Source organism: Coenobita brevimanus, chromosome 43 (assembly GCF_032717465.1).
Source record: "Coenobita brevimanus isolate Jiangsu-jjx chromosome 43, ASM3271746v2, whole genome shotgun sequence".
Lineage (NCBI taxonomy): Eukaryota > Metazoa > Arthropoda > Malacostraca > Decapoda > Coenobitidae > Coenobita > Coenobita brevimanus.
Window position 1 is genome coordinate 29,314,298 of NC_136996.1, and position 23,860 is coordinate 29,338,157.

Consider the following 23,860-nt stretch of genomic DNA (forward strand, 5'->3'; position numbering starts at 1 on the left):
ATTATGTTTCCCCTAATTTTTCCTTCTCATTATCATTCCGCTTATCATTCTTCCTCATTATCTTTCCCCTCACCTTTCCTCCCGTCATGTGCCCTCCGTCATCTTTCCTCCCCTCATCTTCTCTCTCTTCATCTTCCTTCTCATCTTCCCTCTCTTCATCTTCCCTTCCCTCATTTTTCCCAAATTCCCCTAATTTTTCCTTCCCTCATCTTTCCCCCCCTCCCCTCATCTTCCCTCCCCTCTTCTTTCCCCTCCTCATCTTTCTTCTCCTCTTTCAGCCATACTTTCCCTCGGGACAATTAACACCCATACAAGTTTTAGCCTGGGGAGTCTATTAATTAAGAGGCAGGGGAGAGAGAGAGAGAGAGAGAGAGAGAGAGAGAGAGAGAGAGAGAGAGAGAGAGAGAGAGAGAGGAAGCAAGGAAAATAGTCAGAAATATACAGACAACAAGGAAAAGAATAAGAAAAAAATGAACGTGTAAAGACAGTAAAATATGAAAAGTAGGAATGTGTAAGGGAGAAAGAGAGACGTAAATATAATTAATGAAAATAAAAAAGTGGAAGACGCCATAAGAGGAGAAAGAATATCAGAAAAACGAGAGAGAGAGAGAGAGAGAGAGAGAGAGAGAGAGAGAGAGAGAGAGAGAGAGAGAGAGAGAGAGAGAAATTACGTAAGCTAAAATTCGAGAGTCCTATTTACAATCTCTGACGCTTTGACCTTTGACCCTAAAACGATTGAAAAATTGGATTATTAAAAACATAAATAACCCATTTTCCGTAAGCCTAACCAGCACCACAGTCCGGTTAACCTTTCCATTCCACTGATCATTTTTTTTCTCTCTCTCTCAAACGACGGTTTTATTTAGTTTTTTCCTCCTTCCACCCCCCTCCATTGTTTTACATGTAGCCGTAATCAACTCGTATCTTAATTTCGTTGTGATGTAGAGGGACGCTTTCACGTGGTGGCACCCATATAACCTGACAGCTTCGTTACCCGGTTATACAAACATCCCTCAACTCCATCCTTAACTTCCGGAACGTGGATGGTAGACTGCAGGGGAAAGAAGCCGTAAGTCTGCAGTCTACTGGGTTCATGTTACAGATTAGACTTGGGGCAAAATAACAGTAAAAATTGTACCTAAGGAGAAATTGCACCGACATATATACAATAATTTCAGTACTGTATATGTGTATGATTATTCTAACTTGTGGCAGAAGTGTATGTTAGGAATGAGAGACTTACTTTAGACGTGATGTGTATATAAATATCATTGAGTTGTTGCAACCTTAATTCCTTGCATGCTGTCGTCTGCTTATCTCGTTCTAGCTTACTTTCTCCTCTCTGTATTGAACTGCTTTCTCTGTTTGTCTGTATAGTACTGTCCTCCGCCTCTTCTTTCTATCCCTACTTCATACAAAGCTGAAGTGGTGAAATATGAAGAGTCAGTATTGAAGAAGGTGTAATTAGAGTACAAGAGGGCAGGCTGCAATACGACCTTTGTGTTTATCTCTCTTTCTCAGTGCTGTACCTTTGCCTCTTCTCTCTCTTCCCATCGCTTCCAGAGTTTAAGTATGAAAAATCGACATGGAGGAAGGTTTAATTGGAAGGGGTACAGTGTGAAGGGGTTTGTCTCTCGTATTACTTCTCTACCTGTGCTGGACTTTTTCTCTCTGTGGCTGTGTCCTTTACATTTCTGTGCCTCTCATCTCTGTTTCCACCTCACTCAAAGTGGAGAAAATGTGAGGATGGTTTTACTGAGAGAGTAAAAAGAGGTCTGACTGTAATGCTACTTCTCTCTTTGTGCTTTATTCTGCTCTGCCTCTGCCTCTTCTCTGTATTCCCACCTCTTCCAGTACTGAAGTGGGGAAATGTGAGAAGTCAGTGTTCAAAAGGGAGTTATTAGAGAGAGTACAAAGAGATGTGTGACTTATTTGGTGCCTCACTCTAGACCTGTATTCTCCACGACGTAGGTAATACCTTTTCCTTGCTGATTTATTCTGCACACTACACATTACTCCTCTCTATTATTTGTTTATGTCTGTTTAGTACTGACCAAGTATTGTGTCAGTAACAAAGATGAAAATGCCTGTAGATTTACGTGACCTTACTATTTTCTTATTTGTCGTAAAAATCGATCATTGATAAAGTAATTAATATCTTGTGATTTCGTTTGTTTACTAAAGGCTACTGTTGTTTTTGTACTTTATATCAGTTTAACTTAACCAGCCCAACTCTACCTAACAATGGAATCAAAGAAACTTATTGTGTTTCTCCACGAGTAATTCTACTGTTAGATAGGGCTAGGTCAGGTTAGGCTATTTAGGTGACCGTACTTCCACGATAGGTATGATCAGATTCGGTTACGTTAAATTAAGTTCCACTAACTCCACTTAATCAGCTCCTCTGTTGGAGGTGAATAAACTCTGAGAATAAAATCGTCTGATCCAGTGATAATATTGTATAATCGACAGTCTTGGGTTGAAGTAGGTTTAGCCTCAATCACGTCGTTTAATCATAGAGAGAAAAAAAAAAATCCGACTGCGGGATGGGATAGTTTGAGTCAAAAATAATCCCCTTCGTGTCTAGAGGTAAAAGCTGAAGAAAATCGTCTCGGCATGAATGAAATGATTGAGGTTCTCGTGGTAAAGAAGTTTAATTTGTATTTCCCCTTTCAGTACCAGAGATAAAATAAAATCATTAAATAAGATCCAATGTTTGTGGTAAAAATAAACTTAAAAGTAGTAGGCTATCCCCCGTGGAACAAAACGCACTTTGACCTTTCACTGTAACGTAGAGAGGCTTACAATTTTAACCGAGGACACGCATTGATTCTCTCTCTCTCTCTCTCTCTCTCTCTCTCTCTCTCTCTCTCTCGTTTCAGTGGTTGTTGCTCCTTTTTAGTTAGCATGTGGTCATCCCCCATAACGTCGGGCACGCAGCATCCGCCTAGCTACACAGGTCGACCCATTTTCTCTCTCTCTCTGTATACGTTAAAAGGTATTCAAAGTAAATTATATACACAATGGGAGAGCTATTGATTTGTCTTCTTCAGTCTGCCTTTTCTCCTGCCTATGACCGCCAGTTTCCCGACCCCTTCATAACGATTATCCCATTCCGATTCTTGCTATCTCCAGACGATTTTTGTACACCCTGGAGACGGTTTTCGACAGGAGGGGTTAGATAATATAATACCTTGGGACTCTGGTTAGATAATATAATACCTTGGGACTCTCCTCAGCTGAAGAAAATCGTCTGGCTAAATCAGGAATAGAGGTAATACATAAAGACGTCATCGTGGTGAAGGGGTAAAAAAAAAAAATATCCTACGGGCGCTAGAAAATAAATTGATTTTTTATTATCGAGTTTTTGGTTTTCCTGGACGTCTTATGTGGGTCCCCTGCCTTTTTTTTTTTATTGCAAATTAAAATAAACTAAGAAGCAAAAACTCGTAAGTACAGAAATAAGTAAATGCTTGTACGGTTCTGCAGGTAAATAGTTATGTAAGTGGAGAGAGAGAGAGAGAGAGAGAGAGAGAGAGAGAGAGAGAATCAGTGTGGCCCGTATGGAAACAGACGGAGTGAGGAAATTACCTGTGCTCTCTGGGGAAAGAAAAATAGGACTTAAAACAAAGGCGCCGATAAGAGAGAGAGAGAATAAAATCGTCTGATCCAGTGATAATATTGTATAATCGACAGTCTTGGGTTGAAGTAGGTTTAGCCTCAATCACGTCGTTTAATCATAGAGAGAAAGAAAAAAATCCGACTGCGGGATGGGATAGTTTGAGTCAAAAATAATCACCTTCGTGTCTAGATGTAAAAGCTGAAGAAAATCGTCTCGGCATGAATGAAATGATTGAGGTTCTCGTGGTAAAAAGGTTTAATTTGTATTTCCCCTTTCAGTACCAGAGATAAAATAAAATCATTAAATAAGATCCAATGTTTGTGGTAAAAATAAACTTAAAAGTAGTAGGCTATCCCCCGTGGAACAAAACGCACTTTGACCTTTCACTGTAACGTAGAGAGGCTTACAATTTTAACCGAGGACACGCATTGATTCTCTCTCTCTCTCTCTCTCTCTCTCTCTCTCTCTCTCTCTCTCTCTCGTTTCAGTGGTTGTTGCTCCTTTTTAGTTTGCATGTGGTCATCCCCCATAACGTCGGGCACGCAGCATCCGCCTAGCTACACAGGTCGACCCATTTTCTCTCTCTCTCTGTATACGTTAAAACGTATTCAAAGTAAAGTATATACACAACGGGATAGCTATTGATTTGTCTTCTTCAGTCTGCCTTTTCTCCTGCCTATGACCGCCAGTTTCCCGACCCCTTCATAACGATTATCCCATTCCGATTCTTGCTATCTCCAGACGATTTTTGTACACCCTGGAGACGGTTTTCGACAGGAGGGGTTAGATAATATAATACCTTGGGACTCTGGTTAGATAATATAATACCTTGGGACTCTCCTCAGCTGAAGAAAACTGTGTGGCTAAATCAGGAATAGAGGTAATACATAATGACGTCATCGTAGTGAAGGGGAAAAAAATATCCTACGGGCACTAGAAAATAAATTGATTTTTTATTATCGAGTTTTTGGTTTTCCTGGACGTCTTATGTGGGTCCCCTGCCTTTTTTTTTTTTAATTGCAAATTAAAATAAACTAAGAAGCAAAAACTCGTAAGTACAGAAATAAGTAAATGATTGTACGGTTCTGCAGGTAAATAGATATGTAAGTGGAGAGAGAGAGAGAGAGAGAGAGAGAGAGAGAGAGAGAGAGAGAGAGAGAATCAGTGTGGCCCGCATGGAAACAGACGGAGTGAGGAAATTACCTGTGCTCTCTGGGGAAAGAAAAATAGGACTTAAAACAAAGGCGCCGATAAGAGAGAGAGAGAGAGAGAGAGAGAGAGAGAGAGAGAGAGACTGGCTGTTCCTTCAGTCACGATTTCCAATTTGTTTTGGCTGTGTTCCGTGTTTTTTACTCTCCTCATTTACCCCTTTTTATTTTTTCTTTATTCTCGAATTATTTTCCTTCCAACCTTCCCTTTAATTTTTTTTTTCGAACATCACGACACGGATATTTAACCCTGAAATATTTCACAAAAGCTATCTATCTATCTATCTGTGCCTATATCCATATATCTCTCTATGTCAGTCTATTTATCTATCCCCATCTGATCACTTTGTCTGTCTTTATGTGTCTATCCATCCCGCTGTCTAGTCACTCATTCTCCCATCCACCTCACTCTAGTCAGTCTTTCATTCTCCCGTCTATCTCACTCTCTACTTAGTCTCTCATTCCCCATTCGCTCCAGCTTGGCAGACTCTCCTAGAATTTAACCCCAGGATAAAACATACAATATTATCGTTTCAGTATTTACAAAGCAGTTGCGTGCGTTGAAAAAGAAAGGGAATTAGAACTTTTTTTTTTATATGTAGTCTAGCGTGGAGAAAATTAGCGTAGTTACGAATAAAAGTTAGAATTTTGTCGGACTGTGTGATTAGACGTAAGTGGGAAAGTTTCAAGCCCTCCCTCATGGACGCGCCTTATCTAGTATTGTGAGTTAGCAGACACAAGACGATTTTATTCAGCTGGGAGTGTCATAGGGGCCATTTCATCGTCGGGAAAACTCTACCATTTTATTCCAGCTCCCGCCAGACGATTTCCTTCAGCCGAGAGAGTCATAGGAGCCCGAGACTGTTAAGGGAAAGAGTTGGTTAAATGGCTTGACTATGTAATTAGGGTGATGGGAAAAGTTACAAACCCAGCGCTTTCAGTCTTCACCTTTTTAACTGTGCTGTTGGTAGGGACGGAGTTGCTGTGGAGAGTTGGAGAGAGAAGTAGGAGTCTCTCTCTCTCTCTCTCTCTCTCTCTCTCTCTCTCTCTCTCTCTCTCACACACACACACACACACACACACACACACACACACACACACACACACACACACACACACACACACACACACACACACACACACACACACACACACACACACACACACACACACACACAGATCTATTATGTTAATCAAAAAGTTACTCTAAACTGTATAATTCTTGGTCTTAACGCAATTTCCCAAGTGACTAAGGCCAGAGACGAAAATAAAGGCATAGATATGGGAGAAATATAAAGAGATGAAGACATTAAAGCAAGGGGGAGAAAATGGATAATCTATCTATCTATCTATCTATATACTTAGGCTGCTTCCCCCAAGAAAAGGGAGGTAGCTGAGACAGGCCAGAGAAATGGATAATAAGTGAAGATAATGACGAAAGTAAAGTGGGTATATGTTTGTATGGTGGATGGGTTGAGGGTCAGGTAAGGGATGGTTTGAGGGTCAGGTTAGGATGGTGGATGGGTTGAGGGTCAGGATAGGATGGTGGATGGGTTGAGGGTCAGGTTAGGATGCTGGATGGGTTGAGGATCAGGTTAGTGATGGGTTGAGGGTTAGGTTAGGATGCTGGATAGGTTAAGGGTCAGGTTAGGATGGTGGATGGGTTGAGGGTCAGGATAGGATGGTGGATGGGTTGAGGGTCAGGTTAGGATGCTGGATGGGTTGAGGATCAGGTTAGTGATGGGTTGAGGGTTAGGTTCTGATGCTGGATAGGTTAAGGATCAGGTTAGGATGGTGGATGATTGGTTGAGGGTCAGGTTAGGATGGTGGATGGGTTGAGGGTCAGGTTAGGGAGGATAGAGGGTCAGGTTAGGATGGTGGAAGGGAAGGGGGAACTGGCGACAAAAAGGAAGGCAATAGATGAAGAAATATATAAAGAATAAGGAAATGAATCCAAAGGGAGAAAATGGATAGAAAGAACCGTAGTAGAAAATCGGGAAAAGAATTTAGTACTGAAGAAGAAAGTATTTAGATTTTTTTTTTTACGTGTCCGACTCTGGGCAAAAGCTTCAGGGCCTATTTCTCTGGGGCAGTGACATATCCCAAGGCCCAGTAGTACTCCTACACCTCCACATGTCACCACTTCGGCGCTAACACCCACCATCCATATTGAATACATGCTAGAGCTGTCTCGTACAGGATTGGTGTATTGGTATTAGCGGGGGTATTTTTACATGTCGGCGGGTCATCTGGTAGATCAGGAAAGTCTGCTTTCAGGAAATTCAAATCCTTAAACTGTTCCCAGCCCCTGCCGGGATTCGATCCTGGGTCCATTAGGACCGCAGGCCCCCTCTCTACCGATTCAGGGCAGAGAAGGAAAAGAAGTGATAGAGAAATGAGTTGAGATGATGAAAGTGAATCACAGGGAAGGAAGTGGAAGGTAGGAAGTGGAGAAAATAATTATAATTGAACGAAGTGGCTGAGTGAAGTGAAGGGGTTGGTGGAGAGTACTAAGGGCAGGGAAAAAGTAAGAGATGCAAAACTGGAAAAAAAAAAAAAAAAATGAATTATGAAAGTAAACCTACGGGAGTGAAATGTAAGATTGAGAGAGAGAGAGAGAGAGAGAGAGAGAGAGAGAGAGAGAGAGAGAGAGAGAGAGAGAGAGAGAGAGAGCGAGCATGAGCCAAGTGGAAGTCCTTATGGAGGTTAGAGAGGGACTCGAGTATAGTGAGTGTTATGTTTGTTTTTTTTTCTTAGAATTACGAGGTGCGAGGCGTAAAAAAAGTGGATTGGAGACACACAGAGGATTATGTAAAAAAAAAAAAAATAGAACGACCTTGGACATACGAAGGAAAAAAAAAAGAAATAAAACATTAAAAATAATATAAATAGGGTTTAATTTATTTTTTTTTTTTTTTTTTGAGCGCGAGCGGGGGGGGGCCATCACACTGAAGTAGGGAGGTAAATGAGTTTTGTATTCAAACATAAGGAAAAGTGGAATATATATATATATATATATATATATATATATATATATATATATATATATATATATATATATATATATATATATATATATATATATATATATATATATATATATATATATATATATATATATATATATATATATTGTAAAAGTAGATAACGTGAAATGGGGGAAAATGTGGGCGAGTTGGCAATATGAGATGAGCAATTGCAATATCCATTTTGGCCTGTAAATGGAATGGTGATATATAACTAAATGTGATTTATTTCTCATTCCGACTGCTTCACGGCAATTTCCTTCTCTATTGATTCTCTGACTTTCCTCTGAAGTGTTTTTTTGAGTCTTGGTTTCTGTTTTTCTATCCAGTAATTCATTTTTTAGTACCTTCTCTTCTTCCTTCCTTCCCATATTAATTTGTTTAATTCATTTGAATTTAATACGTATACACCTATTAAGTATTTATTTATTTTTTTCATCTATTACGTTTTTATTTTTACCCTACTCGTATTTCTAGCTTCCTTTCTGTTTTATTTTCTTCCTTCCTTCATTCATTCATTTTTTTCTCGCTCCATGTCTCCATTCCATTCTTTTTTCATTATTTTTATATTATTATTTATTTCTATTACTCTGTATTTCACATCATTCATCCGTTTAGTCACTCTTGCTTACTAGCTTCCTTCCTTCCATCATCCTTCCTTCCTTCCATCCTTCCTTCTTTCCTCCCTTCCTTTCATCTGTTCGTCCCCAGGATGTGTCCCCATTTCCCTTGTCCTCTCGATCTTTGAGAGATGCAGTTACTTAGGTCAGTTTACTGAGGCTTCTCTTCTTCAGTCTTTTTCTTTCTTTCATTCATTTTCTTTTCCTTTATCTCAGTCCATCCATCATCCGATCCTTTTTTGCCCCATCAGGAACGCAAAACCCCTGGGCTGGGATACTCAGTTCAGACATTTCAGATGAGGGTGACCAGCCTCACGCGTCCCTGAGTGGCATTTTGAGAACCGTAAACTCCAACCAGGCCCAAATTATAAACCCTTACAGGTTCAGTCTGGCTGGAGCACTGTAACCCACAAAATTACCAGGCATCACTTGGTTATATGGTTACCACCCAACGTAGTACTGGTTGCCTGATTTACAGGATACCATTTGGCTTGTCAGTGTGGAGTCAACCGAAAGCATCACTATACTGAGTGAGTGGATGGTGGGCGCTTCCGCCTACCATTTTTTTTTTTTTTAATGCACTACTTTCTCCTGTTTACTCCTTTCCATACTTTGTATCTTTCCATCCATCCGTCCTTCCATCTCAGTTCCTTCGCTCTATCCTTCTTTCACATCTTTCCTTCCCTCCGTCCATCCCTACTTCCATCTCTACTTCCTTCCATCCCTACTTCCTTCCTTCCCTACTTCCTTCCATCCTTACTTCTTCCATCCATACTTCATTTCATCCCTACTTCCGTCCTTCCTTCCCTGCTTCCTTTCATCCCTACTTCCGTCTTTCCTTCCCTACTTCCTTCCATCCCTAATTGTTTCCATTCATGCATCCTTCCATCCCCACTTCCTTCCATCCTCACTTCTTCCATCCCTACTTCTTCTCTCCCCATTTCCTTTCTTCCTTCCATCCCCACGTCCTTCCTTCCCTACTTCCTAACATTCTTCCATCCTTCTTTCCTTCCTTCGTTCCTTCTTTCCTTCCTGCCTTCCCTCTGCTTCAAAATGTCCCCTCCTCCCGCGCGCACTCTAAATATTTGAAGGATGAAGCTACTTATATCGGTTTACTGATTTCTCCCTCTCCTTCACAGTCCCTCCTTCCTCCTTCCTTCATTTTACTTCAGTCTCTCCTTCCTCCTTCCTTCATTTTACTTCACAGTCTCTGCTTCCTCCTTCCTTCATTTTATTTCAGTCTCCTTCCTTCTTCCTTCATTGTTTTCCATTTTTCATTCATAGCTTCTTTATCGTTTTTGCCTCCTTCCTTCCTTCCTTCATTAATTCATTCGTTTGTTCCTGTCTTCCTTTATTCCCCCTCCCCCCTTTTTTTTTCTCCCTAATACTTCCCTCTCCTTTTTCCCATCCATCACTTATTTCCTTCTTCATTCATCCGTTCATTCATTCTTTCTCCATTTCTGACCCTCCTTTCCTTCCTTCCTTCTTTTCGTTCTTCCCCTTCTTCAGTTCATATTCCTTCCATTTCTCCCTTCCTTCATCCCTCCTTCCCTCCTTTTTTCCCTCCCTTTCTTATTTTTTTTCTTGCTTGCCTGTCTTCTTTTGTTCCTTCCTCCTTTCCTTCCTTCCTTCCTCCTGATTTCTTGTACCATTACAGTGCTTAAAGAACGGACGGGTTGCCTCCATAATTCACTCTTTTTATATATACTTGTATTTTAAGTTTCCCATCCATATATATATTTTTTTTTCACGCCGGTTTCCACACTCAGAGCAATTATAGTCTGTGACAGGTAAATTAAAGGCAGCTCTTGATGGAAAGGTGTTCTGATAGAGGTGTTATTCCATGTTTGTATGTTATTCAGAACATGTTTCGCATTTCCTGTGGCTTCGGTTTGGTAATTATTTGGTTTTCCTATTACTCTCTCTCTCTCTCTCTCTCTCTGACAGCCACTATCTCACTTTTTCCTCCTCGCACCACACTCTTTGCGTCCTCCTCATTCTCTTCTCGACAGCTACAAGCTCATCTCTCCCTTTTTTCATTCACATACGGACATCTTTATCCTCTCTCTCTCTCTCTCTCTCTCTCTTTCTCCGGTAATGTTGCAAGGCTTAATTAAAATTCCGGTAGCATGGACATTCACTAATAAGACTCTTTAGCTCTCTCTCTCTCTCTCTCTCTGTAGCTGTTCAACCATTCTTTTTCTTTCCCTCTTTATCTTTATCCTCCTGTCCCTTCCCTCCTCTTTCTCCATCTCCTTTTTCCCCTCCGTCTCATCCTTCCACTCCCTCCCCTCCCTTCCCTCCCCTTCCTCCCTTCCCTCTCTATCCTCCCTTGCTTCTCCTCCCTCCCCTCCCTCATTGTCCTCGTTCCTCTGCTTCTCTCCTCCCATTCCTTCTCCTCCTTCCCCTTCCTTTCCTCCCTCCAGTCCTCCTTCCTGTTCCTCTCCATCTGCTCCATTCCCTTCATCTCCTACTTTTCATTCTCTTATCCACCTCTTCCTTGCCTCCCCTCTATCCTCCTTTCGCTTCCTCCCCCATTCCCTTCCCTCATCTTTTCTTCCCCTCACTGTCTTCCTCCTTCTGCCTCTCCTTCCGCTCTCTCACCTTCTTCTTCCCCTCATCCTCCCCCCCTCTCTCCCTCCATTTTTCCCCTCTTTTCCCCTTTCGCTAGTTCTCGTAATTGGTAAACATGCGCGAGTACAATGAATTACATTTTTGCTTTTATTCCTGGTCAGAAAATATATATATATACATCATCATCCTTGGAAGTTTAATTAAGGAAAATTATACATGTCAAAAAAATACTCATCTTTTTCTGCCTTTACAAACTGAAATCATAACTGTCGTGGATGTGAAATTTCAAATCATGTATATATCCACGGTGGCCCGGTGCTCGCGTGTTCGCCCCCCGATCTGTGTGTAGCCGTGATCTGTGTTTCGAAGTGGCTGTGACGGATACTGATATATGGGTGGCGTTTGGATGTCCTTATATGCCCCTGTATAATTGTGTTAGCATAGTGTAGATTTTTACTGATGTATTAAAACACTAAAAACAAATACACACACACACACACACACACACACACACACACACACACACACACACACACACACACACACACACACACACACACACACACACACACACACACACACCACATTCATCCTCTCATCTTTCCTCACTGATCCTCCTCTCCCTTTCAGTTTACCATTCCTCTTTTCTCCTCCCAGTCCCTTTCTCTACCTCCCAACCTTCCCCTCCCCCTCATCCACTAATCCCTTCCTCGTCCCTCTTTTTCCTCTCCGTGTAGAGGATGTCGATGGTGTAGTGGTTAGCTCATCATTGCGTCTGAAAAAACCCGGGTTCGATTTTCGGGCAGGTCAGAATGAACTTAGCTGGCCTCATACTTGGTTCACGATACCCTTATAATCTGACACCTGGATAAAAAATAACTACACGGGTTTTATTCCAAGGGAAGCTTTGGACTTAGAAAATATTGTCTAGCTGGATGACCCTCGCACCGTCGATAGGCATACATTTAAGCCTTGTTTTTCTTCGCAGGTGCCAGGACAGCAGTGGGGTGACGAGAAACAAGCGTCGCTCCAGCATAGTTGTCATCCCCCCCATGCAGGTGTGCCCCGGGGACCTGCTAGTCTACTCCAAGGTCCTCACGCAGCGCACCAATCTCATAGGTGTGTGGTGATGATTAAGTTACCTGTTTTAGCCTTTTTTTTACAGTGTTCTAGCATATATGAAGAGAGAGAGAGAGAGAGAGAGAGAGAGAGAGAGAGAGAGAATAGTTATATTTGGCCTTCACTGGTACACCTTGTCTGGTTTCACTTACCCAGTTTTCGCCTGAGAACTCAAAACTTACGATTTTCTCTCTCTCTCTCTCTCTCTAGATATATGTATGTGTATTTATAAATAATATTATTATTATTATTATTATTATTATTATTATTATTATTATTATTATTATTAATATTATTATTATTATTATTATATTATTAATATTAATATTTATTATATTATTGAAAGCCACCCTTCAGAGGATACGACGGTAGGCAATTGATATAGGTAGATAGATAGATAGAGAGATATAGATGGATTGGTAGGTAGGTAGGTAGGTAGGTAGATAGATAGATAATTGACAGGTGATAAGATAGATTCTGTTAAGGCTGTATGATAATCAATATTTTACCCGTATTTATCTCAAGCACTGAAAGATAACATGGATTTCAGGTAGAATTTTGTACACTAACATGGCCAAAAATTATCCAAAGCATTGCAACCGATGTCCTTAAATGTCGCCCATATTTACTGTTATTACAAGGGTGCTGTCCCCGTGCCCTGTATAAGGGACCATTTTTCACCCATCATCTAGGCAGAAGGTGTGACAGGAGAGAGAGAGAGAGAGAGAGAGAGAGAGAGAGAGAGAGAGTTAAAGATGGTAAGACAATATGAAAAGTGGGACTATTCCCGGTAATGAATGAAAATATTAAAAATTTTAAACAGATGTGGTAGGTTGATGGATTCATCATCCACTGGATGTAGTGCTGCTTTGGGTGTCTGCCCTTTCCTCCCTTCCTTCCTTTTCTGTCTCTCTTTCCTTCATTCTTTCCTTTTCCTTCTGCCTACTGGTGACTTTACACTCCCTCTTCTGTCTTTCTTTCCTTCATTCTTTCTTCTTCTTTCTGCCTATGGGTGACTTTACACTCCCTCTTCTGTCTTTCCTTCCTTCATTCTTTCCTCTTCCTTCTGCCTACGGGTGACTTTACACTCCCTCTTCTGTCTTTCTTTCCTTCATTCTTTCTTCTTCTTTCTGCCTATGGGTGACTCTGCACTGAGTGACAAGCCAAATGGTTTCCAGTACACCAGGAAACCATTTACTACGTTGGGTGGTAGCCATATAACCAAATTATGGCGCCTGGTGGTTGAGTGGGTAATTAAGCTGCTCCAGTTGGATTGAGCCTGTGTAGGTTTATATCCTAGGGGTGGTTGGGGTTTATTGCTCATGTAAAGCCACTCGGGGATGAGTGAGGCTGGTCACTCTCATCTTAAATGTCAGGGCCAACTTGCCTAACTTCGGGCTCCTCTTCTCATGGGGCGGCATAGGATTGGATGATAGATGGTAATCAGATTTGAGCAAAACGCGCACAAGTAGGAAATGGGGACTGAAAATAAGGCTACGATACTGTTTTTACTCTTTCTTGGCCTAAAATTCCTCTCTCTCCATCTTGAATACTGAGATGTCAGAATAGATTGACACTTGAATATGATGCTAGTCACAAAAAGGTGTTATGGAAAGGATGCAGAGCCGTTGTATTGTCGTATTGGCACTGAGCTGCGTGAAATAAACTGCAAGAGGACGAATATCTTGGCCAAGTTAAGGTGAAAGAACTAAAGCACTTTCATCATCGTGACGGCTGTAGCAGCTACTTTTTTTTACTTTATTCCATCTATCTTTACACTTTTTTGTTCAGCTGAGTAACTCCCAGGAGTCTAAGTGTTTGTGGTATTATTAGCAGTAACCTAAGGCTTATTTGGAGGTGAACCCAGTGGACTGCAGGCTGAAGATCTACCCCTCCACCTGCAGCTCCCCTTTCTCATTTCAAGGGATAGCGAGAGGATTTAGAGACGTATCGGGGCCACCACGTGAAGGCCTTCCTATCCGGCACTCACCTGAATATTAAAATGAGACGCAGAGAAGGAAGCTTAATTTAGAGCGAAATGTAATTAACCAGAAATTCTGAATGGTAAACGCGGAAATTAAAGAAAGTGAGAAAAATAGAGCGATGTTTTCATGGGACGAACGATGAGGGAAAAATATGGTGTGAAATGAAAGGGAGAAAGATACAGAAAATGATTAGGAACACGTGAATATCAGCGCCAATAAAGAGCTGACAAAACCATAAAATGAAATTACGAGTAAGAGAGAGAGAGAGAGAGAGGTGGGGGGAGGGGGCAAAAAAAAAAAAAAACTTGTACTGTACGATAAAAAAGAGAAAATGGTGATGAAAAAAAAAAATGAATTTAATTAACTATCAGAGTATGCGTCCATCATCCTTGTCATTACATTTTTCTCTCCATCATCTTTATTAAGGCTTTCTCCTCTTCTCCCCCTTCCAATTACATCTTCATATATCCAGTCATTGTGTGTTCTTCATCTTTATCATGTTCTGTGTGTCCGTACATCATTAATTTCTTGTTACTCTCCCCCTTTATTTTTTTCCTTCTCTCCTGCGCATATGTTTCATTCTCTCTCTCTCTCTCTCTCTCTCTCACACACACACACACACACACACACACACACACACACACACACACACACACACACACACACACACACACACACACACACACACACACACACACACACACACACACACACACACACACACACACACACACACACACACACACACACACAAATCCTTTTCTACACTTTTCCCATCGTTTTCTTTCTCCTTCCTTTCCAATACACATGTTCTTTCTCTCTCTTCCCCTTCCCTTCCACAATTCCTTCCTTCCCTCCCTCCACATCACCCCTTACCATGCTTCTGTCCCTGATTCCCCACTATTTATTTTTTCTCCTCTCTCCCCACTCCTAATTCTCCTTCCTATCTCTCCTTCATCCTTTCATCTCCCAAATTAGGCTGGCATTCATCTCACCTATCTCTTCTTCCTCTCCTTTCATCTCTCCTTCTAACATCTTCCTCTCATTCCTCTTCCCTCTCGATCCCCTTCCCAGTTCTCCCCGCTTTCCCCTCTGTCCTCCGCATTCCTGTCTTCTTTCTCTCCCCTCATCCCCCTCACTTCCCCCACCCTCGTTCCCACCTTGTCCCTTTTGCACCTTCTTCCCCCCTCCACTCCTCCATCTACCCTTCCGCAGTTCCCCTTCCCTTCCCATTCGCCTCCCGCATCATTTTTCCCCTCCACTCCCCATCTTCCCTACACATTTCCCCTCCCTTTCCTTTCATCCTCTCCCCTTCCCAACCCTTCCCCTCCCCTTCTCCAACCCTTTACCTTACCTCTATACCCACCCTAACCTCACACATCATTAAAACTTCAACCATTATTCGCCCCGCGAAAAAAATTGGATTTTTTATTTTTTTTTATATAATTTTTCACCCAACTTTTCCTGCCTCCAATAAAGTTAATCCCAGCAAACCACAGGATAATGCCTTTAATTCCAGTGATGTTCTTTATTGGTTTATTTTCCATCCTTTCATTACCGTGACGTAGATTTTTGACTACGTTTTTACTCCCTTCAGACGATTACATACAGCTTAGTTTTTTTTTTTTTTTTTTTTTTTCTCACCCGCGTCTGTATTAGGGCCTGTATTCTCGTTGCTTAAGGAGACTCCCCAGCACCTATTCGTTTGCGATTTATTTTTGGATAAGGCTGGTTTATATAATTTTGTACGTTATTTATGCAGCGTATGGTGGTGGTATGGAGAGAGAGAGAGAGAGAGAGAGAGAGAGAGAGAGAGAGAGAGAACGTAGTTATATTTGGCCTTCGTTGGTACACCTTGTCTGGTTTCACTTACCCAGTTTTCGCCTGAGAACTCAAAGTTTACGACATTCTCTCTCTCTCTCTCTCTCTCTCTCTGTCTCTCTCTCTCTAAAAACCACAAATGAGTCTAATCCCAATTTTTTCTTTAAATTTCAATCGCTCTCCCCCTTAAGTAAATATGGATAAGTTCGTACTAAAAAAAAAAAAAAAAAAAATCAGGTTTTCTTATTTTCTGCTGCAATTGTACCCCCAATTTCACTATGAATCAACTACTTAGACTGTATACTAATCTTTATGTAATTTTTTTTTTTTTTTATGTGACCGACTTCTGGGCATAGGCTTCACAACCTGCTTTCAAGGCCCAGTAGTCCTCCTACGTACCGCACACCTTTACATGTCACCACTTCGGCGCTAACACCCACCGTCCATATTGAATACATGCTAGGGCTGTCTCATACAGGACTGGTGTATTGGTATTAGCGGGGGTATTTTTACGATATGTCGGCGGGCCTTCTGGTAGATCAGTAAAGTCTGATTTTCATGAAATTCAAATCCTTAAACTGTTCCCTGCCCCAGCGGGATTTGAACCCGGGTCCATTAGGACTGCAGGCCAACACTCTACCGATCGAGCCACCGCCTCCCCATAATAATGATAATATTTTGAAGATATGCATATAATAATAGGAATAATGATGATGATGGTGATGATGATGATGGTGATGATGATGATTGTTATTACTGTATTATTATTATTATTGTTATTATTATTATTTTGGCGCCTTGTGGTTTAGTGGGTAATTATTGCACTCCAATCGGATTGAGCCGGTGAAGGTTTATATCCAAGGGATGGTTGGGGTTGATTGCTCATGTAATGCCACTCAGGGATGAGTGAGGCTGGTCACTCATCTTAAATGTCGGGACCAGTTGCCTAGCCCCGGGCTCCTACGCTCCTCATGGGGCAGTGTAGGATTGGATGATGGATGGATGGATTATTATTATTATTAGTGGTAGTAGTAGTAGTAGTAGCAGCAGTAGCAGTAGTAGTAGTAGCATCATTACTGCTATTACTATTATTATTAAGACAACAACAGTAACACTAATACCTGCCCTTCTCTCCTTCCCCACCTGACCCCAGCAGCGGGGGACCTGGATGGATCCACTCAGAGCCTCGCCGTTACGGAAACAGGTGAGTCATGCCATGTCAGGTCAGGCCGGGTCATGGTAGGTTATATCAGGTTAGGCCGGGTCATGGTAGGTTATATCAGGTTCAGATCATGGTAGGTCAGATAGGTCAGATCATGGTTGGTCGGGTCATACCTCCAAGACGAGTCATAATATATCTAGTGACGTTAGGTCAGGTCAGATTCCCAGGGCATGATACTTCAATTCATGGTAGCTTAGGTCATTTCATGGTTAGGTGGCTAGATTGTGGCGGATCAGGCTACGATGGGTCGAGTCAGGTCGTAGGCAGCACAGTCATGTTAGTTCATGGTGGTTTAGGCTATGTTAAATGAGGCCAGGTCATATTAAATCATATCATAGTACGTCAGGTCATCGTATGCTAGATCGTCAGGTCATCCCATGGTGGCTTAGGTGTGTTGGGCAATGGTAGGTTAAGTCAGGGCACGTCATGGTAGGTAGGGGCATGAACGTTAATTGATCGTATTACATCCCTTGTTTGTTAGCATGTAATGGTGATCCCTTAATTCCAGCATACCATTACGTTCCTCGACTTCATATTATTAGATAGCACTCTTGGCTATTAGACCATTATCACTGTTATCATTCCTCTTCAATCGTTTCTCTCACTCGGAAAAAGTTGATGGCGATCTGTGGGAAGCCTTTGTGTTAGAGCGCGTCAACACGTGTGCTCAAACATACAGTATGTTGGCAACACAGCAGGCAACATGTTCGGGAACATGTTTGCAGCAGTATTTGAACTGATGTATGCAAACATGTTTCAGTGCAGCTTCGAACACTGGCACCAGAGGCAATGGGATAAGTGTGTCCATACCAGGCAGCTGAGACTTCATCATGATGTTGCCAACATGATCTGGACGCTGCTGTTTCCAACATGTTTGCCGCGTGTTCGTTACTGTGTTGCTTACATATTGCCAACACTTCGAGCACACGTGTGGAGGGGCCCTTAAAATCCACGGCTGAGAAATTTATGTTCTCTCATAGTTAGAAGTTTATTAGTTCACTATCACTATTGCCATTCCTCTTCCAGTACAGCCTTGATGTGACAGGCTGACCTTTGTAAAGTATTTGATTCCATTTCTTTTTCAATTAGATTATAGTTTATATATGATAAGTTACGTATTGTATGACCTTGTGATGTGCCAAGGATGTGTTGGAAAGTATCACATCTTGTTAAAAAAATCAGAACTTTTCTAGATAAGAGTACCTAAAATTTGAAGGAATTTGTTTCATATTTTGTTATGTATGGAATTAATTGCAGAAAAATAAAAAAATAGTACCTTGACGAGGACATACAGTAGTTTATTTTAATAAGCATGTAGTCCTATACTTTAAGCATTTTCCCTTCATCACTGAGTTACCTACCACCTGTTTTAAGCCTTTCTCTACGATGACGGCTTTTTTTCATTTTCTTCTTGTCACCTCCAGACGATTTTGTTCAGCTTAAAAAAAAAAAAAAAAAACTAAATCGTCCTGCGGCAGCGAGAATAGAGACGTCATCGTATTGAAGGACCAGTTAATGATATGCAATTAGAGCTCGTCCACCTTAATTAGGCCGGGATTTTTCTTCCTATGGTACCGTATTTCCCGTGGCTGTATGGCAGAAAAAGATAATAGTACGGTTGTGCATCCTTTCCATAGCACTTCTTCATGATTAGCCCCATATTATAATGTTAATCTCTTGTTGCAACCCAATGGCTAAATTAAACAACAGCGTGATTTGACATCCTTTCCAGTTCACTTCTTTGTGACTGGCATCATATCCTGGTGTTAAATCTTGAGTTAAAACCGAGCAGTCACGATGGAGAGCTGGCAGTTTTGGGCCAGGTTAAGGTGGACAGAGTATGGCCCTATTTATCCTCATTAGAGCTGAGTTAGTATGTACTTCTCCCCTTCTTATCCCAGGTGGCAATTTTAGGACAGATTAAAGTATCTGATTTACAGTTGAGTTAGCATGTAATTTTTTCCTACTCACTTCTGTAATTACACCCACTTCCCTACCTAGTCAGGTTCAAGAGTACAAACTATAGCACAGTTTATGCGCAGTCATAGTTGATTTAGCATGTAATTCCACCCTACTCCTACACTTCACCCACTCCCCCACCTCGTTAGCATGTCGTTAATCTCTATTCCCCCCTGCGGTTCACTCACTCCCTCACCCTAACTTGAGTTAATTTAGTCCCCGTCTTGAATACCCTCAACGACTTAGCACCTCTAAACGTCTTCGCTGCTATGACTTCACTACCATTCTGATTTAGTTAAACACCTGGCAGTTTTCTTTGGCTAAGAGAAAAATGTTGTACCTGTGCGAGAGTTATTATTGTTTGTCTCGTGGGGGTTTTTCCTCCTACTCAAAGCACTACAGGGTGTACTTTAATAATCATAGGGCGAAAGAATGAGAATGGCTTATATTTACAGTGTGTTCGAGTTGTTCACCAATCTGGTTGATTCACAAGTGAGCATTATCCATGTAGCACTCACACTGCTCATGGTTTAACGTGTGATGGTGTTGTGTGTGTCAGAGGTGCACAAATAGCACTGAATTTCGCTGCATAATTTGGCACCTTTAAGTGACGTTAGAGGTACGCGTAACACAGTTACTCCTGGTGCCATTAGCTGTCAGACTGTTGATTTGATATTGCGTTTGCATTTGTGTATCATTCATAAATGTGGACACAATGATCACTGTGAATGTCATTTTCGTCATTTTCCCCTATAGTTCCAAACTTAGCGGACTTTTGTAGTGCAATCCATACAAAAATAAATTAATAAAAACGTACTTTCCTTCATTGAGAGAAATCCTAGCAGCCAAGACGTTAAGATATGCCATGTGTACAGTGTATAGCCAGTGGGTGGGACGAGGTGGGGTGAAGCGGGTGGGCGGGTTGAACACTCTGATAATTGAAGTACAGCGTGTGACTGCTTTTCAGACCCGGTGGGCAACAGGAAAGGAAAGAACACGTGGTCGTTACTTAGATTGGTGAGTAGAAGGAGTGTCGTGTTGTGTGATGTGATGTGTACGAGGAGTGTAATACAGTGTTATGTGATGTTATGTGACGTTGGGTGTAGTGTTGTGCAGTGTGATATGATGTTCTGTGGTGTGGTGTGTGGTGTGTACTGTTCTGTGCTGTGCTGTCCTCTGTTCTTTTGTCTCCTCTCCCCTCATCTCTTCTCTTCACCTCTCCTCTTCTTTTTCATTGTTCTCATTTTCTCATTTTTTCCTCCTTTCTTTTCTATCTCTTATTTTTCTCTGTTCTCATATTTATCAAATCCTGTTGTCATTTTATCTTTTATGTCTTCTTTCTTCTCTCCTCTCCTCTCCTCTCTTATTCTTCTTTTCTAATCTTTACCTATTCTGTGAGAGGATAGGATATGACGAAGGCAGCAAAAAGGAAACAAAACGTGATGGCTGCTTAAGTGGTGGGTACAAGGAGTGCTATGTTCTTTGATGTTCTCTGATCCTCTCCTCTCCTCTTTTCTTTTTTCTCTTCTCTTTACTTTCTTCTCTTCTCTTTCTCTTCTCTTTCTCTTCTCTTCTCTCCTCTCCTCTCCTCTCTTGTCCTGTCTTTTCTTTTCTCTTCCCCTCTCTTCTCTTCTCTTCTCTTCACTCCTCTTCTCTTCTCTTCTCTCCTCTTCTCTTCTCTTCTCTCTTGTCTTCTCTTCGCTTCTTTTTTTCATCTCTTCTTTCATGTAATGTGTGTTGTAGTGTGATGTTAACTAATGTGATTGGTTGCTGTGCCCTGCAGTGTGGTACAGTATGGTGTGATGTAGTGTGGTGTGATGTTCTGCTGCAGTGGAATGTGATGTGGTGTGATGTGAAGGTATGATGTGATGCTATATTTTGTGTTCTGGTGTGCTGCCCTCTGTAGTGTTCTGTAGTGTAGTGTGTTGTGGTGCGATGTGGCGATGTGAAGTGATGCGAGATTTTTTTTTTCTTTTCTGTGGTGTGGTGTGATGTGGTGTGTAATGTGTCATGCTGTGTTATTCTCCTTCCTTTGTTCAATCTGTTCTCTGAGGTAAATGATTGTGATGTGATATGTATGTGATGTGATTTGATTTGATGCCCTGAATTGTTATGTTCTGTAATACGGTGCAGTGAAGTGTGGCTTGGTCTGGTGTGATGTGATGTGAAGATGTAATGTGATGTGAAGATGTAACGTAACGTGTGGTGTGGTGTGGTAATATGTTCTGTGTTGTAGTGTGATGTGTGGTGTTTTATGGCGTGATGCAACTATCGTGGGGTGCCGTGTGCTGTCCTTGGGTGTGAGGCGTATGTCTGTGCTGCTCTGTAATGTTGCTGTGTGCTAAATCTGTGATGTGATATACTGTGCTGGTTTGCGGTGTGATGTGTTAGGTGTGTTGCATTGTGTTTATCAGTTTTGTGATGTGCTTTTTTTTTTTTTTTTTTTTTTTTTTTTTTGCCATGGATTCTAGGTGCTATTCTTTCATGGTGTGCCGTAGTGTTATGAAGGGTACCTTTTGTGATGTGTTGCACCGTAGTATGCCATGGTCGTGTGATGTACTGTAGGGTGCTAATGTTGTAATGTCAGAACACGCTCTCTTTATAACTGTCTTCGAATTCTCTAGACCTTTTTCTGAGCTGTTATTTATGCCTTTTACACCCTGACAGTTTCATTTATTCATCTGTACCTTTCCTTTCACCATATTTTGCCTCATTTAATTATAAACGAATAAAAATGTTTAATATGTACTGCAAATCGCTGAGCAGGAGTAGTTGCGAAATCTTCAAGGTACCTTAGAAATACAAGCCATTAAGTTGTTTGTCAGAAACTGTTATTGCTTATGTTGTTTATGCGTTTGTGAGTTAAATTGTATTGATGTGAGAGACTTGCGTGCCGTCTGTTATATCGTGTTGTCTGGCTTGTATTGTTAATTGTGGGTCTGTCTGGGTATTGTTGGACCCTTAGCGTGCCTGCTTCCACGCGTCTATACCATCCCTTTATACACATGGCCATTCCGATAGTGGGGACAGCTGAGCCCTGGATGTTAACGATGACACGAAGTACTTCTAATTGGTGGTGAATAGCATGTTGAATTGACGTGATATTCAGTATCAGGGTATCAGTAGACCCTCAGCTTGCCTTGTTCCTACGCCTCTATAGCACCCATCTGTGTACTCAGCACTCCCGACAGTGGAGCAGCTGATCCCCGTAGGTTAATGAAAGAGTGAAGTGTAAGTGCTATTAGTAGTGAATATACGCCTCCAATACTAGTCTCTCCCCAGAAGCTGAAAAAAAATAATCTGGTGTTAGCCTGATAAAAAAAAAAAAAATAGAATTAAAGTGGCTAATCAAGGCCTCACTTTCTCTGAGACTGTTTAGAGATTTTTGTATAAGTATTAACCACAATTTACGACCCTTGGCCATAGTTTCTGATCATGTTGCCCTCGCTTCCTATTCCTGTCTGAGAGGAAGTGGCAGCTAGGTTTTTGCATCTGTCGATATAGGCCTTCTGCTGATTATTCGAAGCTTCTACAGATATACGAGCGTCATTCCAAACTGTTCTTCGTGCTAAACAAAGGCTTCAGTAAACACATTGACACCGGCTCACAAGTCTTCGTTCGGGGCTAAATATGAGCCACGATTCTCTAGACTACACGAGTAAACAGCGTCATTCCAAAACTGTTCCTCGTGCTGATTAACAAAGCTCAAAAACATTAACTCTGGTCCATGTGTCTTCGTTCGGTGTAAAACCTGAGCTACGACTTCTCTCCAGCAATGATCAAGGGTGAGATTCTGAGAGGTATTTGCGATGGGTTACCTGTCGTGTCTAGTTATTCCAGGATGATCAGCGACATTAGAATATATCACTGTCGTGCGGTCTTTCGTCAAAAATAATTCGTGGTTATGAGAAGAAAACTGTCATAGTTGTATTCTATTTTGGATGGAAGGACGAAAAAAGAAAAGAGTAGAAGCTTTCCTTGTGTCCAGTACATCCTGCAAGAATAAATCACAGTTGCGGCTGGGACACGATCGTAAGTATGTTCGAGCATCCCACCCCTGGAGTAAAGGGTGTGGAGAAGCTACGGCTAACTATACCCCTTTTACTCTGACGTGGCCCAGAGTTTCGTCTTGCTGCAGCTTATTTCTCGTAGCCCAGTTAAAGAAAGACAATACTGCCACTCTGCATCCTTTTCATAACACTTCTTTGTGAGTCACATCATATTCTAGTCTTACTCAATTGTTACAACTCAGCATTGTTGGGAAAATAGCAAATTTAGGGAAGTTAGAATAAAAGCAGTAGTGTGCAGTTGCGGAAAATAATATCGTTCCAATATTTAGTCCAAAGATCATTAAATTCTTACTTATTGAACACCTGCCTAATTAGGATTTGTTCTAATAAAAAAATTCGCTTAATTTTAGCTAGGGAATCGCTCCAGACTACACCAGCTACAACCATTTCAATTCCAGTGCAGTCCAGCCAACCCATGCGCTTATACTTAAATAACACCTTCAAAACACAAACCTGCAAGTTCATTTTAATTAGTAGTACTTACCTGCAACAGTTTACTTTATACGCTGTTGAATACTAGTTTTCAGGGACATAATTGACGTTCACAAGTCATGAGGAAAAAAAATCACACAGTTATGAGGCACTTGTGTGGTCTATCCAGAAGCATGGCCTTGGACATTCTACCATACAGTAC

General features: G+C 41.4%; 1 protein-coding gene across 3 annotated transcripts in view; it reads left to right on the forward strand.

Annotated features, from left to right (window-relative positions):
- The window catches only part of LOC145397755 (uncharacterized), a 602,404-nt gene that overhangs the window by 472,261 nt on the left and 106,283 nt on the right, over positions 1 to 23,860 (forward strand). For 2 of the 3 annotated variants that reach the window (XM_080270779.1, XM_080270777.1), the window contains exons 4-6: positions 12,039 to 12,169; positions 17,129 to 17,179; positions 20,124 to 20,173. In XM_080270779.1, coding sequence (XP_080126905.1) covers positions 12,039 to 12,169; positions 17,129 to 17,179; positions 20,124 to 20,173 — 232 coding nt within the window. The remainder of the gene's footprint in view (positions 1 to 12,038; positions 12,170 to 17,128; positions 17,180 to 20,123; positions 20,174 to 23,860) is intronic. The other variant, XM_080270778.1, reaches the window with a different exon arrangement.